This window comes from Ursus americanus, chromosome 6, assembly GCF_024610735.1.
Source record: "Ursus americanus isolate L20-20 chromosome 6, mUrsAme1.1.p, whole genome shotgun sequence".
Classification (NCBI taxonomy): Eukaryota; Metazoa; Chordata; class Mammalia; order Carnivora; family Ursidae; genus Ursus; species Ursus americanus.
Genome location: NC_142132.1, coordinates 34,112,672 through 34,128,710, shown reverse-complemented (window position 1 = coordinate 34,128,710; position 16,039 = coordinate 34,112,672). Strand labels below are relative to the sequence as shown.

General features: G+C 39.0%; 1 protein-coding gene across 9 annotated transcripts in view; it reads right to left on the bottom strand.

The window, feature by feature from the left end:
* CPEB3 (cytoplasmic polyadenylation element binding protein 3) overlaps positions 1–16,039 on the bottom strand; it is a 180,060-nt gene that overhangs the window by 23,541 nt on the left and 140,480 nt on the right. For 8 of the 9 annotated variants that reach the window (XM_045809952.2, XM_087862907.1, XM_045809951.2 and 5 more), the window contains 2 exons: positions 9,607–9,721; positions 169–350 (listed from right to left, as the gene is read on the bottom strand). In XM_045809952.2, the coding sequence (XP_045665908.1) occupies positions 169–350; positions 9,607–9,721 (297 nt within the window). Of the gene's footprint in view, positions 1–168; positions 351–9,606; positions 9,722–16,039 lie in introns of those variants that run through there. The other variant, XM_087862908.1, reaches the window with a different exon arrangement.

Below are 16,039 nucleotides of genomic sequence, written 5' to 3'. Positions count from 1 at the left end.
AAATACCGTGGGTACTCTCTTTTTCAGGCGGTCTAGAGGGACTCCGGGACTGATAGCATGTAAGGTAGAGCTGCTCACTTATGATCACGAGGTGCTTTTCTCCTTGGGGGCCCAGAAAATAAACTTCATTTCTTTCCCATAGCAATCATACCCCGAGTGGTTGCTCACCCGTTTGTCAATGTCGTTGTGTTGGAGCTGCACAAAGCGAGCGCTGATGGCTGCAATGTAACTCTGCTGATTGGAGAACGCCACACGGCCAGCACCTTTGGGGTACTTCAGCTCTGGGTCCGTATCGATGCCAGCATAGCAGACGCCACCGTACAAACGGTCCATGATCATTGCCAATTCAACTGCAAGAAAATAAACACAATTCGGTATAAATGTTTAGAAGGTACTTTTGCCCAGGGGAAGAAAGAACTATTTAAAGATCATGCAGTATAATTAAGAAAAGGAAAACCCATGTTAGGTATCATGAAGAGTGTCCACATCAGTCTTACAACTCAAGTAGGGGAGCTCCTCATATTTAAAAATAAAATGAAAAAAAAATTAGAATTTACACAGTACACACACAAATTTACATAATCGGAACTTTAGCAACAGTATAAAAGGATCTATCAGCAATCTTCCTGTTCTAATTTCTAACTGTTTAGTCCACTGGAGTGGGCCCTGGGTAGGCAAAGCATTTCAAACAATGCCCTAACAAGTTAATTATAAATAGCCCTATTTACTGACCTCTAAGACAAAAAGCAATTACTACAGTCACACTGCTATATTAAGATTAAGCTATAGAAAGAATTAACTGCTCATTTTAACTAGAGGCAATATATTTATAACCTTAAGATAAATCTCTACAATGAAAAATATGTATTTTTTAGTATATTCTATCCCAACTGAGAAATCTCCACACTAGCCTCTCACACTGAATTCTAAATAATAATACTAGTAATGATAATAGCAGCAATGAACATTTATTGAGCACTTACAATGTACCAGGAAACACTAAGCTGCTATGAAGGCAGTAAAAACATACCCATCCTGTACTCTGCTATAAATCCAGAGGTCTGGTCTGCACTCTTTGCCACATTTCTTCTACATAGACCTTTATATTGGTATATTTACAAAACACCTATACAGAAGGCATTTGGAAATTGGAACATTCCAAAGGTCTGATATCCTAGAATTACCCTCACCATAAAGGTGTCAAGGAGAGACAGGGAGCAGTTACTTACCTGGATCCAAACTGCCTGAAGGTAATTGTTTACTTGATACTGGATGTCACTTCCTCCACGTATGACCATTTCTTTCAGGCTACTCATATGACTTAAGTCCAGAAGACTTAGCCCTACCCCTGGGGAATGACCAAAGAACCCATTTCCCTCAAACACCTACATATGGTATTTAGAAAGGAGAAGAGGGTAGGTGGATGATGACCTGGGTCACAGCCAGTGTGCAAAGACCGTCACATCACACAACAGATCTCCGTGGGAATTAGTATTTGGGGAGAAGGAAAGCAGCACAAGCCAGTGGGGTAGAGGAGGAATTTTGTAGCAGATACAAGAGTTGAAGGGTTGAATGGTGTAAGAACCCCACCAGATTTCTACAAACAGAAGGAAAGCCAAATAGTACTGGTTCCTGCAGCAGGAAGCTGCAGAGCCGGTAAGAAAAGCTGTGTTGCTATGACAGAAAGGATGTCTTTCTACTTAACTTCTCCAAAATTTCTCTCCATACCAGATGGCCTAATATTGGTGACTATTTCCTAAGCGCCTGTTTTTAAGAAGAAGAATGATCTGCAACCAACAGATTCTGGAATGTTCAGAAGGTAAGAAAATAAGCTGGCAATAACTGAGCCCTACAATAGGTACTACTGAAGATAGAACAGCAGAAAGCTATCCCAATTATCCCATTATGATCAGAATTTCTGAGTCATATCAACCAAAGGACATTGCTGATTACAGCCCAAGTGGACTCTGATTGCAGTCTTGGGGCAGGATCCAGGAATCACATTCATTCAGATTATGCAATAAGAGTCACGCACATACCCTGAATATCAGAGTTCAGTGAGTCCTCATACTTCAGCCCAACAACTTCCGATGGCTTGAGGACTTCCTCCCATGGCTAATAGTATTCCAGTAGCAGAGACCAACACATTGAAGGTAGAAATAATTAAATGTAGTCATTAATGAATTTCCCTTATTAGTCAATGGACTTACTAAAATAAGCAACCTCAGGAACTGGAAATTAAACACCAATTTTCCAAAGACCAAGCTTCTCATGGACTGGAATAAGAGAGTAAACACTCCACCAGCCTGGTGAACAGCCAGGGGAAGAATGCTGGCAAGGGGCTGAATGGCACTTGTCTTCCACACCTAGAAAGGACTCAGGATTGCATCTGATTTAGAAAGAAGGTATATCACCTGCAAGCTTGAAGCTCCAGTTAAGGAGGAGAGTTAACCACAAAGTTACTAAAACCCCAGGTTCTTCTACAGCATAGTGGTCTCCAAAGGAATTTTAGGGATCCTTGGATGTCAGAGAAGGTGCCTTCCATAGCACAAACCCTCTATTACTTCGTGGATCTGGCTATTAGAAAATCATCTTCACATGCCAAAGATTAGGTCATGACTGATGTTGCTGGCAGTTAAGTACTTCTGATAGGAAGCAAACCCTCACTCATTTATGCTTTTATGAAAGCAAATTATAAATAAATCATTTCCACTTACAACCCTATATACAGTCATTTTCTTGGCCACCAAAAAGTCTGCAGACATTTGAGCTAATGAAATCTCACTCGTGTGAAGAGCAATTTGTTGAGAAGCTAGAGGAAACCAAGGTGACTAAAGAGTTGTTTTGGGAAAGAGTATTAAGATTTCCCATCTCTCTTTCTACCCTAATCCATGTTTTAACTACAGAAGGTCTAATACTGTGATCACCCTTGAAGAAAAGTAAGTAATAGTCAAACAACTGCTGTTTATATTTGGTCCTTTATTCAATCAGCAAATCTTCACTAAAAGCACACTTCCTGCAGGCTAGCCTCACGCTGGGCTCTAACACGAGAGTGGTGTTATTTAAGTACTAAACAGAGTTTCTAATTATTGAGAAAAGTAGCCATGTTTGGTAAAAACAGCATTGAAAAAAAAGAGAGAGAGACTAATTTAATTCATCCACAACATAGGTGACTAACAGAAACACAGGATAAGCCTTCCTTAAGTCCTAAAAATTTCTAATCTGAAACACTTTTGTATATAGAACATAAAACTTCACCTACAGATGTCAAAATGTACAACTAGTTTTAGAGACCAGGTTTTAAAGGATTCTTTAAAGTGAATATCACCAGTTAATACAGGAAAGTCCCACATAGATTCCCTTCCTCTGATGTGGGTGAAACTGAGCCATGAGGAGGGCCACCCACTTTGACTACTTGGGAGAAGGAGAGAAAAACAGAAGAAAGGCAGTAAGGATCTGGCAGAAGTAAACTAAAACCTTCATGGACTTATGTATATCTTGTGGTCTCAACCCTCCTCATGAAATGTGAGCCTTTGATCAAGGATGTGTCTTATTCAGAAAACGTAGTCAAACTACCTTTACTAAGCCTCTGACAGTGAATCCTCATTCTAAACTATCCTCTGTAGAAGATGGGGACAGTGCAGCTCCCAGGAGCAGGGCATACAGGTGGAGGCTGGAATTCAGACAGTTGGAAGTGACAGCAGGCATAGCCAGAGGCCATGTGGAGGTCAGGAGTTTTTGGACCACTTTGTATTTTTTCCTTCCTATCCAGACAGTGTTCACAGGATCTGTCTGGTCACCACAGGGGTGGAAACGAGCAGGTCTGGTAGCCAATGGCATTTTGTACTTTGGGTGAGATGCTCTGTGCTCCTAAGACAACTCAAGTCTTCTCATGAATGGGAACAGCAACACTACTATGACTCTAATCTACATATTGGCTCTTGTGATGAGCTTCCCTGTGCCACAGCTGGAGAGGGAAACAAGACTACTGCAGTTCTGTGTAGCATATAGAAATCTATAAATTCCTCTGGGTTGTGGGGACTATGCCTCTGAAATTGAATCTAAACCCCAATTATGGTTCCTTGGATTTGCTTCTGAATCTTCACAGAGATCTGAAAGGGACTTTAGCTCACCAGAGAGAAAATCATGATGACTACACTGGGTACTACACTGGGATTCTGTTCCTATCATTTAATTGTATTTCAAAGGCAGCCATAGGTAGTGTCTAAATTTGAGACACTATGAGAATCAAATGGGGTAGAGCAGGAATGAGAACTCCCAAGGGAAATATCAACACATTCATCTTTCCAGATTCCAAATTGTGAATCTAGAAGCCACATTTTCTTCCCTTTGGAAATAAGAACAAAGCAGACGGGAAAGTATAAGGCACCTCAGGAGGACGAAGAGGTCTGGACTTCGGAAAGAAAGCACAATTCAACTAGAAGCTGGACTGTCTAGGTTTTCCACAATTGCCAAATTGGTTCACAAGGCAGTTCACACACCTTAAGTAGAGGAAATGTGCTCATAAACTTCCATTCTGCACCAAATATTGGGAAGTTAAGAATATTTTCAAACAAGTGGTATGAACAACAAACTAAGCCAGAGAGATTAAGTGTTTAACTTGATTAAATCAGATTGGTACCAAGTTGACTGTTAATACTGTTACTGAGACAACATCTCAGATCTCAGCTTGATAAAGAAGCTTCCTTCTGTGCAAAGAATATCCATACTTGAAGTCTGGAAATCGGAGTTTCAATCTTGGCATTTTTACTTATTGTGGCCTTGGCCAATCACCCCCTTTGAACTCTGCTTCCTTATCACTAAAATGAAAAGTCTACCACTTACAATCTCATAAGGTTATCATGACGATTAAACATACATGAGAGCTCTAAACACACGGCTCAGCACAGAGTGGTGCTCAAATGTTTAGTTTTGCCCAGGGGGTGTTTTTCTGTCTACTCATAAATCTTTGCTTAATATTAACTTGGCTTGGTTTCTGCTCCATAAGCACCAATTCGTCCCAGACTTACTTTGGCTTTATGCTAAAGTTACTCAACCTGCCAATGATATGGCAAAGTTTGATATCAGTTGTGGGTGAGTGTTAGCTTTTCAGGGTGAGAGAGAACACAAGCATGTACTAGCATTAAAAAATCCTTAACCCTAAAAGCAATCCAGTTAATCAAGTCAGTGTGCCAAATCTGGAGTTTATCTGGGACAACTCATACTGAACTTGGGACTTGGTGAAGAGAAAACTTCTACTACTGAGAAATCTGGTATGATTTCTGCCTGCTACCATTTATAGAACAACAACAACAAAAGGATATGGTTACGATCCTCCTATTTCCTAAGTCACAAATCAGGATGTGATCACTAATACTTATGAACTACCAGAATGTTTGTACAGAATATCTGAAATATTATTTTTTAAATATTTTATTTATTTGAGAGAGAGAGAATGAGAGAGAGAGAGAGCATGAGAGGGGGAGGGTCAGAGGGAGAAGCAGACTCCCGGCTGAGCAGGGAGACCAACGCAGGACTCAAACCTGGAACTCCAGGATCATGACCTGAGCCCAAGGCAGTCACTTAACCAACTGGGCCACCTGGGCGCCCCAGAATGTCTGAAATAAATGCTCTAAGAAAAATTCAGGATGTTCTCTAAATGTACACCGTATGTCACTGAATATTTACCTCAAAAGTTTTTTTTTATTGTTTTGTGTTCCTCCCAGAAAAGCCATCCTCATAATAGTCAGTGGGGGGAAAAAGGCAAAGAAGGAAATTTCAGGATCTATCACAGAATATTAGTAGGGGACTAACAGACGGGAAAGAATTATCAGAGCAATAGGAAAGGCAGGAGATCCAAAGATGACAAGCAAATGTAGGCTCCAGGGACTCAGATGAGCTATCTCTCAGAACTGATCTGTTCTGCAGGACCTGGCTGATAAACTGTCAGAAGGAAGTCATGAAGTAGAACAGCTCACGTGTCCCTAATTAAAGAGGAAGTCTGAGGCTTTTCCAAGCATGATTAAAGCTGGAAGTGGATGGAACCCAAAGCTTGATCACTGAGGCAGTCCTCAGATTAGATATCTAAGCCTCTTGGGGTCAGAGTCTAAGCTGGGGTCAGAACACTCATGTTTATAACCTGGGGGAGCATACAGGGACCAGACGCTTCATTCTCCACCTTTTCCCGGTGGCCTCTTTATAATCCCCAAGACTGGCATTCATTTCCTCTCAGAGCAAAGAGATACATTCTAGAGAGGTCCTAATCCCCCAGGGAAATACAACAGGGCTATTTCTGTATTGAGATTCAGGAAGACATGCTGTTTACATTACTTGAATAAAGAGTGGCGACAAGCTGTTGTACCTGCAGGTGGTAGCAAGTAGAGAACCAGACAGACTACCCCTTTTCTGGTACTGACTCTCTGAAGAATATGTAAACTTTAGCCACATGATGGCATGGTGAGTCTACCTAGAGTATTTCCTAGGATGGTGGTGGGAAGAGGTGGGGAGTGGAAGGAGAACAAGACCCGAGAAACACCGAGAGACTCAAGGCGAACCATCCTTGACTTGCCACTGTCACTGACCAGCAATGGAAGGGATGGACAAGAGACAACAGGAATGTGTATTATTTAACCTAGAGCAACCAATAATCAGGCAATCTAACCTTGGGTAAACATCTAGATTTTCCATTGATATTTTCCCATTTTCTGGTTAATTTTTTTAGGCCTATGATTTTTTTTCCCCAACCTGAATTTTAAAAAGGAAGGCTTGTCAAAAAGACTGGAAGCACCAACTTAAATTCAGCCAGGGCAATACTGCTTAAAACAGGTTGCCTTGTTTCTTTAGAAGGGTTTGTGTGTTTCTGTTTGGTAGAATAATTTATTAGTGATAATACTCCCTGTCTACAATGGGAAGATATCAAAAAGAAAAAGCCTCCCAAGATTCAAAGGAATAATTCTTGAGTGATAACATTTTAGTCACTGTAACATGTTAAAGGACAGTTTTTGGCCTACAGTGAGGTGAAAATCAATCTGGACACCTAAAAAGCTCACCTGTTGAGTACTATTGAACCATGTCTAGTCCAGGATCACGCTATATACAGTATCTGAAAGACTTTTCAGAATTCCATAACCACAATACCCTCTAGAAGTAATAAAAAATGCCCTGAAGTATTTAAAAACCAAATCTGAGAATCACTGTGTTGAAGAATATAATTTAGTATCCAAGTACTTCTGAGTTAGCATTCTATTAATACATTTCTTGTCTTCTTTGCTTCTGAAATCTCTGACTCTGTAGATGATGACCTGTTTAACACGACAGTGGGATGTTCATTCAGTTTGGCATGGACATGAACTTGCTCTGGGCCAGTAACACGGGGATGCTCAATAAATGTTTATTGTTCAAGTGAACCGCATTGTATTCGATTCAAGACTACCTAGAAGAGTCAAAATGAATTCCTTTAAAAAACAGTCTTCTATTCCAAGGCACACACCAGTCCACAAAGCTCAGTGTGTTGCAAAGAAACCCAATTCTATGCACATGGATAAAAGCTGCAGATGTTAATTCTTTTTGTTTAGATTACATGGATTCCAACCTGAAGGGCTTGTATAGAGTAAAATGCTAAGATGCCAACATGGATTGTTTAGCTATCTAGAAACCAGCTACACTTACAGGAAGTGTGGATGGGGGAACATTTTCACTAGACCAAGTGAATGTAGATTACTATCCACACACATGTAAAACAAAACCATTTTAAAACAAAAAGCTTTAGCTTAGCTTTAAAAAAAAGAGAGAGAACATCGAGACTTATAAAAGGTATACTCTCTAGATAGGGAATGCAAAATCCCATTTCTGACTAGACAACTAAATATAATTCTTGTCTAATCCTAGGACTTGCAGCATCTTGTGAATAATAGTAAAAAGGGTGAATAATAATAAGTAAAAAGGGAATTTAGTTTGTAAACTTTTGTGTCTGCGACTTAAAAACAGACATAAAAAGTTAAAGCCAGTTCTGTTATTTTTATAACTGTGGGACTTTTTCTTTCAGAATTCTTTTTTTCAGATCCCCATCTAGAAAAAAAGGAGAGGGACTAGAATACGAAAACCACTTTGTGCTTGTAGTTCGCTGCAAAAAAAGAATAACTAGAATGCTAGCAATGAATGTTCATTCTTTTAGAATACATATGCGATTAAGACTATCAAAGGGGATTCTTCTCCCTCATCCCAAATATACCACCAGTTAGAAAAAGACAGGAATATTCCATGCCCCCACCCACACTTTTTTTTTTTTTTAAAGCACAAGCAGTTTAGAAACAAAGGACTACATTTGCCCTCATCTCATAATGCTGTTCACGTTTGGGTTAGGCCTTCCTAGACTCTATTCTCTGACAGAGGATAAAAGGGAGGCATCTCTGCTGCTTGGCTTTCTTCCTCTCGGCTCAGTTTTCTTACAGTGAGAACAAGACCTAACGATGTTTGATTTTCTGAAAAACTGTAAAATTACAAACTTCATAATTACAATTAATGTGTTTTAAAGTCCTTTCAAAACGGAATTATGAATATATCTTTAGATGGGCCTACAGTTATCTTTTAGGAGTATACTGAAGTTGAGATTTGAATAAATACATTAGAAATGTGGATGAATATTCAGAACTAAGAAGTCATCAAAGTAGAGACAAATAGCTGTAATTCTTTTTTATAATTCTTTTATAATTTTTTTTCACTACTTGATTTCAATGGTCTCTGCTTTTTCTTTTCTTTTTAAGGTAAAACTAAGTCTGCTTGCTTACAAATAGCAGAGAGAACATTGCACTTTTGCAACTACAGGGCAAAAGTAACCTTATTTTTCATCTTACTTTTGAAAATAAACTCAATTATTTTAAGCACTTTAAAAACTTCGTTCTTATAAATAATTCTATTGTATTCTACTGGTAGAACACCGAACCGCAACTGATCAGATTTATCTTTGGATTTAAATATTGAAGTCATCGGCTCAGCATCACATCAAATGCCCCAGTCAATTATGATTCTGCCCAATCTCAGCCCACAATTATTTCATCATTGGAAAGGAACTTAAAAAAGAAAAAAAAACAGGGAAGCTTTTAAAAAGTCGTAATAAAGATGCTCAAATACATTAGTCATTTTTCAAAGTGCCATATAACAGGAATCTGTTTCACTTGGGAAGAGTTCAGTTTGATTCCCAGCGACACAATTCCTAGCAGTGGTTTGGCTTGTCACTGAGGGGTACACAGCTGCGCTGGACAGATTTCTGATGGGGTGACTTCTTTTTCTGTCACACATAACAATGCTGACTAGCACGAGAATGCACACTGCCAAATGTATTGTTATTATTTTTAAAACGTGTGGTTGAGAGCACTAAATGGAATTCATCCTTTCAAAATAACAGTTAAATGAAATTGACTTTTGTACCATAAGAAAATAAAGCATTTGGGGAGAAAATGTTTAATCCTGAAAGAGTTAGCTCAGTGAAACTTCTTTTTGGAGACTGTGTAAAGCTGAGCAGAAATCTAGAAAATATTGAAGACTAACTACATTGGGGATTTTGTTGTTGGTGGTTTTGTTTGTTGCGGTGTTACTATTTCCACTCACCAGCTCGAAGGGGTCGTGGAACTCCCCCAACAAAGATAGTTTTTCTGGGGTCCAAAGGCTGAGAACCATCCATTACAAAGTCACTGTCACTTAGGTTCCATGGTCGAATTTGCACCTGAAAAAAAGTCGTTTACTTGGTCCTTACTTCATTTCCATCAACCCCAAATGAGAATAAGGTGACTAAAGACAAACCCACTGATTTGTGCATTTTACAACATACATAACCCAAACAGAATCCCAGTTATTAATTTATGTTATCTGCATTAGGTGCCTTTCAACAGAACTTGGGGAATCTACTTACAGGTACTCTACTCAACACTCTAAAAGCCATATACCATGAAACCTTCAGAAACCACCTGTGGTTTTGAAAAAAGGAAGTTTTTTAGAGACAGACTTGGGGTTTTGAATCAGATCCACTTTACCACATGATAAGACTGTTTATAACATGTTACAGTTCAGCAATTAGCTTTTTAAGAGCTCACTTGAAGAAAGGGAACAGGAACATTAGGAATATTTTCTAAAAATTATCTATACGTCTGGCTTTAAAAATTTTTATCAACCCCTAAAATTGAAACATTTATCTTTCAGAAATATGGTTTAACACAGATCGACACTCATCAGGTTAGCATGGAATTACCAGCAATATCAAATACTGAAGCACATAGTGTTATCTATTTTTGATTTATCTGATTTTCCTAAACAAGTTTGGTTAAACAAAGGTGAGCCTAGAAACTGAAGTTACTTTTCAAAGAGTAGAAAAAGAAATCTTTATGGACATACTTCTTTCTATTTGGTAATATCTCTTCACTGGTACTCTGACTTCCTACCTACAAAAAATAAGGTATTTCATCAGAATCGTAACCTTTAAACATATTCCTTTCAATCCATAACTCAATCATCAAAGAATAGCTTAAAACAAAACCACAAAAAACCCCTCCCATACCAAAAGGGGAGCGTCAGTACTGCCTGAGAATTGACCAGTCACTCAGCCAGCCAGGTGCTCTAGGAAATGAGCTAGGTGTAGAAGCAGAGAAACCAGCCTCTATCTTTAGGGAACACGCTTCTCCTTTCCCAGTCTCACCAATAGGACAGGAAACAAAACAGATGAATTTTCATTTCCTTAGTATCAACACAATTCTTCATTTTCCCCATTGCCCAACTGTCATCACTTAATGCAAAAAAAACTCATAAGATTTTTTATGTGACTTGACTTATATCTAGAAGTACTCTCATTTGAAAGGTAGTAAATCTGTCAATTACAGTTTCAAAGCACCTTAAATCAACTCTAGAACTGGCCAGTCCACATATTCCTTATGATTGCTACAAAGTTCACCACCCCCCACATAACTTTTTGTCATTTATAACACTGTTGCCTTCACCAGTTAGTGAGAAGCGGTAAAATCTCCATTTCTTCCCTAGACCCTAAAAACATAGACCTGTTTGCAATTCTGCTAACATTTAGGCATCTGCTCCACCTTTATCATGTGAAAAAAAAAAAAAATCCTTGCTCTTTCCTTGAAACATTTGGTCTGTTTGACTAAATTACTGTTCCCTTGACATTTACCACAAAGGCAGATTCATGAATACCATAAAGCACCACTTCTAAATCCCTTCATGAGGGCCCACTACTAATTTTTAATTAAAAACATAATTTCTTCATACTGTAAGAACAAAGATTTTAATGTCACCAATAACAAAAAAGTAGGACATATCTTTTTCTACACAGAGCCCTCTCTTCTTCCAGTCTCATCCACGATAATTTAAGGCAGCTTCAGGACCTGGTAAGGCAATTCCAATCACTTAAGGATAACTGAATTTAATTGCGGGTCACTTTGTTTCACAAATGAAAACTAGTCCCCCTTGTAGTATCCATGGTGTTCCAGTTTCATTTCAATGGAAGTACAGAAAATGCAGCCTTCTATAATAGCTGTAGGTTACTGCTGCTCAAAAGAACTCTGCAAAAGATCTCAAACCTTCCCGCTGAGAGCTTTCATTACTGCCTCTTCTCCCGCCCACCCTCGCTTCATTACATCACACGCAACCCATTCCCTAAGCCTATTCGTGTATTATAGATTAGGTAAAAATACAGGAAGAAGACTCAAGAGACTGTAATGATTAAACCCTATTCACAGAACCTGCATTTCCCAGCTGCCACCAGAAAATAGCTCCTCAGAGCTCCCACCACTATAGAATCAGAGAAATGTCAACATAGGCCAACATCAGCACATTCTACACGCTAAGCAAAAAGTAATATTGTGGTACTGTTTGCACCGGGAAGTTACATTCACACTCTGGTTTCTCTCTGAAATATAAGCCCATTCTCACATAAGGCATGTTCTCCATCTGCTAAGTTTATTCTCAGCCCTCGGGGCCTGATATCCATATTTTATCTTTCTGACTTACTCCTTGAATATATTTTCTGGTCCTCATTTATATATATGGATATTTTTCTACTTTTTAAATACCATGCTTTCTAAGCTGACTCAAATATACTGCAGGAAGGGGTGGAATTCAAATAAAAGAACTGCTTTTTTATTATCTTCCTTTCTTTAATAATTATTTTTGAGAACGGATGAAATTAGAGCTCTGTTCTAATTCAATATAAACTTCCCCCAGCAAAACAACCTTTACATATATAGGGATCACTGTGTGTATGTGTGAAACAACTCTTTCAGTATGTTGTCAAATAGGCTATACTCTGGGCAGTAAGAGCCTTGACATCCTGAGGGTTGGAAGTTTAGGGACTTCATCAGACATGGTGAAAATTCTCTTAAATGAGCCTGACAGTGATTCCAACACTCCTTCCTGGAGAAACCTGACTACATTTGCTTAAAAAGGTCACTCTAGAAAGAGGCATGGCCCATAGCCCTTCAGCCACGCCATGTCCTCATAGCAGGGGTCACGTAAAACCAAAAGTCCTTAGGGATGGACAGGTAGCATAAATTTACCAGCCAGCAGGACAACAGTTGTTAGGCAGGCAATGACACACTGGAGTAAAACATTCCTTTTAAAGGAAGCAGACACTTGTCAGCTCCAGCAAGTAGTTACCATTTGTGAATGTGTTGTCAGATTTTTCCATTTTTCAAGAGTAACTAGAATTCAGATTTTTATGTGTAACTTCAAGATTTTAAAATATTGAGAAAGAATTCAAACGTTAAAGCCACTGTACAGCTAAACCAAACTAAGTGCAAACCAGATCTATCCTGTGGGCCCCAGACTTGTGATCTCTGACTAGAAAGGTTTACTTACCCCACAGCTCCCAATGGAATGTTGTCTTCCATAAGCACTCATGAGAGAAAAAACAAAAAATGGTTTTTCCTTAGTTTCTTTTTTAAGCGTATGTTCCTATGGAAGTTCTGGTGAGGATCATGAAACCTAGTCTTTGGCTGAATTATTTGCCTCTGAATTCTTAAGAACTAGTGATATGAATTATTATCTGAATTAATAATCTTCTTTGCATAATTGCTTATCTCCAAAGGCAAATCTTTTTAAGGATAAAGGCAAAAACCAAACGTAAAGGTGGTGCTATTAATATATCAATTTATGCCATATAGTGACTCTAATAACCTTCAAGAAACCTAAAAGAATTAATCATATCAACAGTTAGTACAGAAAGCGCTCATTTTCCTTTTCAAGGTTTCCTAATGTGTGTTCTGTGAACAGCAGGTCCGTAGGGTTGTTCTGCCAGACAAGCAGTGTTTAGGAAAAGTTACAGGAGATCTCTTCCTTCTTGGAGTTTCATGGTACCTATTGGTGTATATTAATCAAAGGCTCTAAGAAGTTCTACAGGAAAGAAGTCTGTTCAAATGTTGTTTAATCCAGCATTTCCAAATTTTTTTTCATAACACCTACTAATATCCATACTTTGGATAATACTGCCCTATTATATCTTACTTTTAGTTTGTATCAAAATATGGCATAACAAGGGGCACCTGGGTGGCACAGTGGTTAAGCATCTGCCTTCGGCTCAGGGCATGATCCCGGCGTTATGGGATCGAGCCCCACATCAGGCTCCTCCACTATGAGCCTGCTTCTTCCTCTCCCACTCCCCCTGCTTGTGTTCCCTCTCTCGCTGGCTGTCTCTATCTCTGTTGAATAAATAAATAAAATCTTTAAAAAAATATATGGCATAACAAGGTTGAACCAACTAAACAAAATGTAGAAACTTCACTCCGATCACAGCTTTTTCTCACTTATTTCCTGATATTGCTCTAAAAGGGTTGTTCTTGTAGAAATTAACGTTAAGTGGTTAAGAGTATAGTAAATATAAATTATAGCTGTTCAAAGAATTGAAAGCTTTCTGACTAAACTGCACAAAAGAGATGTTCAACTACTTTGATATCAATAAAGTATAAAGTATTAAATTACAGTTCTGTATAAAAACTGAAGCTTCCTATTTAAAACTAAAAATCATTAATAGGTATAAGATCAGGCCAAGTGCTAGGGGAAAAAGTTTAAGAAATAGAGTATGGGTCACTTTTTTTGACCAGAAGCTATAAGATCATTTTCTAAAAAATAAATTTCGTTGAAAATTTGCAAAAGCCTCTAAGTAAAAATTCAATACAAAATGCATTTTTATTGTATCTTTAATAACTGGATAAGAGAAAACACATAGCTTTAGTAAGAACAGTTTTTTAACATAAACCTTAGGGCTTTAAGTCTCCACACATGACCAAGCCACCCTATGGCTCTAGAATTCTCTGTTTAGACCACTATTTAGAATTTGGACATTTACCTACCAATAAATAATAGTATCTTGAGCTCATTTTGAACATTTCACCTATATTTCATCCTTATCTGATCATCTCTTTAGGTTACAAACATCCAACACAGAAACATCCTTCTACATAGTGCCTTTCCTTTCATCTAGTCATCTCAGTACAGCGCCACAGAGCAACCAAACTGTTCAGAGTCAACAGTGCAATCTGGTGGCCAGCTCAGGAAACTACCTGATCAAAACCCCCTTCCTGGCTGTTTTCTTTCCCATGAATTTCCCATAAAGCACATGGCCTAGTCTCCCTACCTTCCATTTCCTCTTTGTTTTCTCAATACCCTTCAAACTCCTACTCAGGAGAAGGTCTCCATTTTTTCTCCCCTAGTCGTACACAATCCTTTCAATCTACATGAATCACAAAAGCAACACTGCAGAACTGTCAGGACTGCTCTCTCTAGCAAGCAGCACCATCGCGGCTCTTCTGACGGCCAGGATGAGTCAGCTAAACTAGGTCCGCTGACTTACAGCTGCAACAGCTCGGCTGTACTGGTAATGAACTCAGGCCCACCCCAGCTGTCAGCAATTCTATTTTAAGCATCACAGACCTCACAGAATGACTGGAGTGCCCCACAGTATCACAAATAAACTAGTTTGTGGTTTGTGAGGCATCTTTATCTCTTCCATGCTATAATGGGTTGTTTTATTATTATTAACCACCAAAACTAACAACCACAACAGCAATAATTGTGGTTTGGATTCCCCAATGTACATTCATATTTGCTATCTCATTTCAACCTAATTTCTTTTTTTTTAAATTAATTAATTTTTAAAAGATTTTATTTATTTATTTGTCAGAGAGAGAGAGAGAGAGCACAAGCAGAGGGAGTGCAGGCAGTGAGAGAAGCAGGCTCCCTACTGAGCAAGCAGCCATCGGATGTGGGACTCCATCCCAGGACCCTGGGATTATGACCTGAGCTGAAGGCGGATGTTTAACCGACTGAGCCACCCAGGCGTCCCTCAACATAATTTCTACCATACAGCACCCTAACAAAAAGGTCAGCCAATTTCCAGGAGTTTAGATGCTACTTATTATTCTCAAGTGCTTCTCTCTACCTATTGGAGAGGAGGAGATACCCTCCCTGTATCTTCTGGGGGAAGTGGCCAGAGAGCAGCTTAATAGCTCATTGGTTTCATTGCTCTAGATAAGAGTTTTCTACCCTGGGCTGCTCTGGGGCCTCCAGTCAGAACTCCACTGGGTCTCTAAGCAAAAAACTAACTCTCAGACTCAAACTATTCCTCCCATTCCTTAGATAGAAATAGATTACAGGCCCCAGAGAGCTTCATCAAAAATAGGCAGGATTCTTCCTGGACAGGGAGCCAAAAGTAACCCTGGGAAATTCTCTCATGTCCTCCCAGAATGCTCCAGGTCCACCATCAGGGTCAGGAAATGGTCTGGGTACAAAAAGGAAACCCCTGCCATCTGTACCAAGCTGCACAACCTGTCTGACGTACGGAAACCACAGGCTTTCAGCGCTTTCAGCGCTTCAGCTACTTTTGAACAATTCAAATAGCACTCTGCATACTGTTTTTCATAAGGGCACCCAGTACAAAAACAGAACACGCATAAACTGTGCCCTGAAAAGGGTGATGTATACCCTTGTTCTGTGCTTGACTTAGTAAAGCAATTATCAATTAAATACAATGATTAATACCCATACT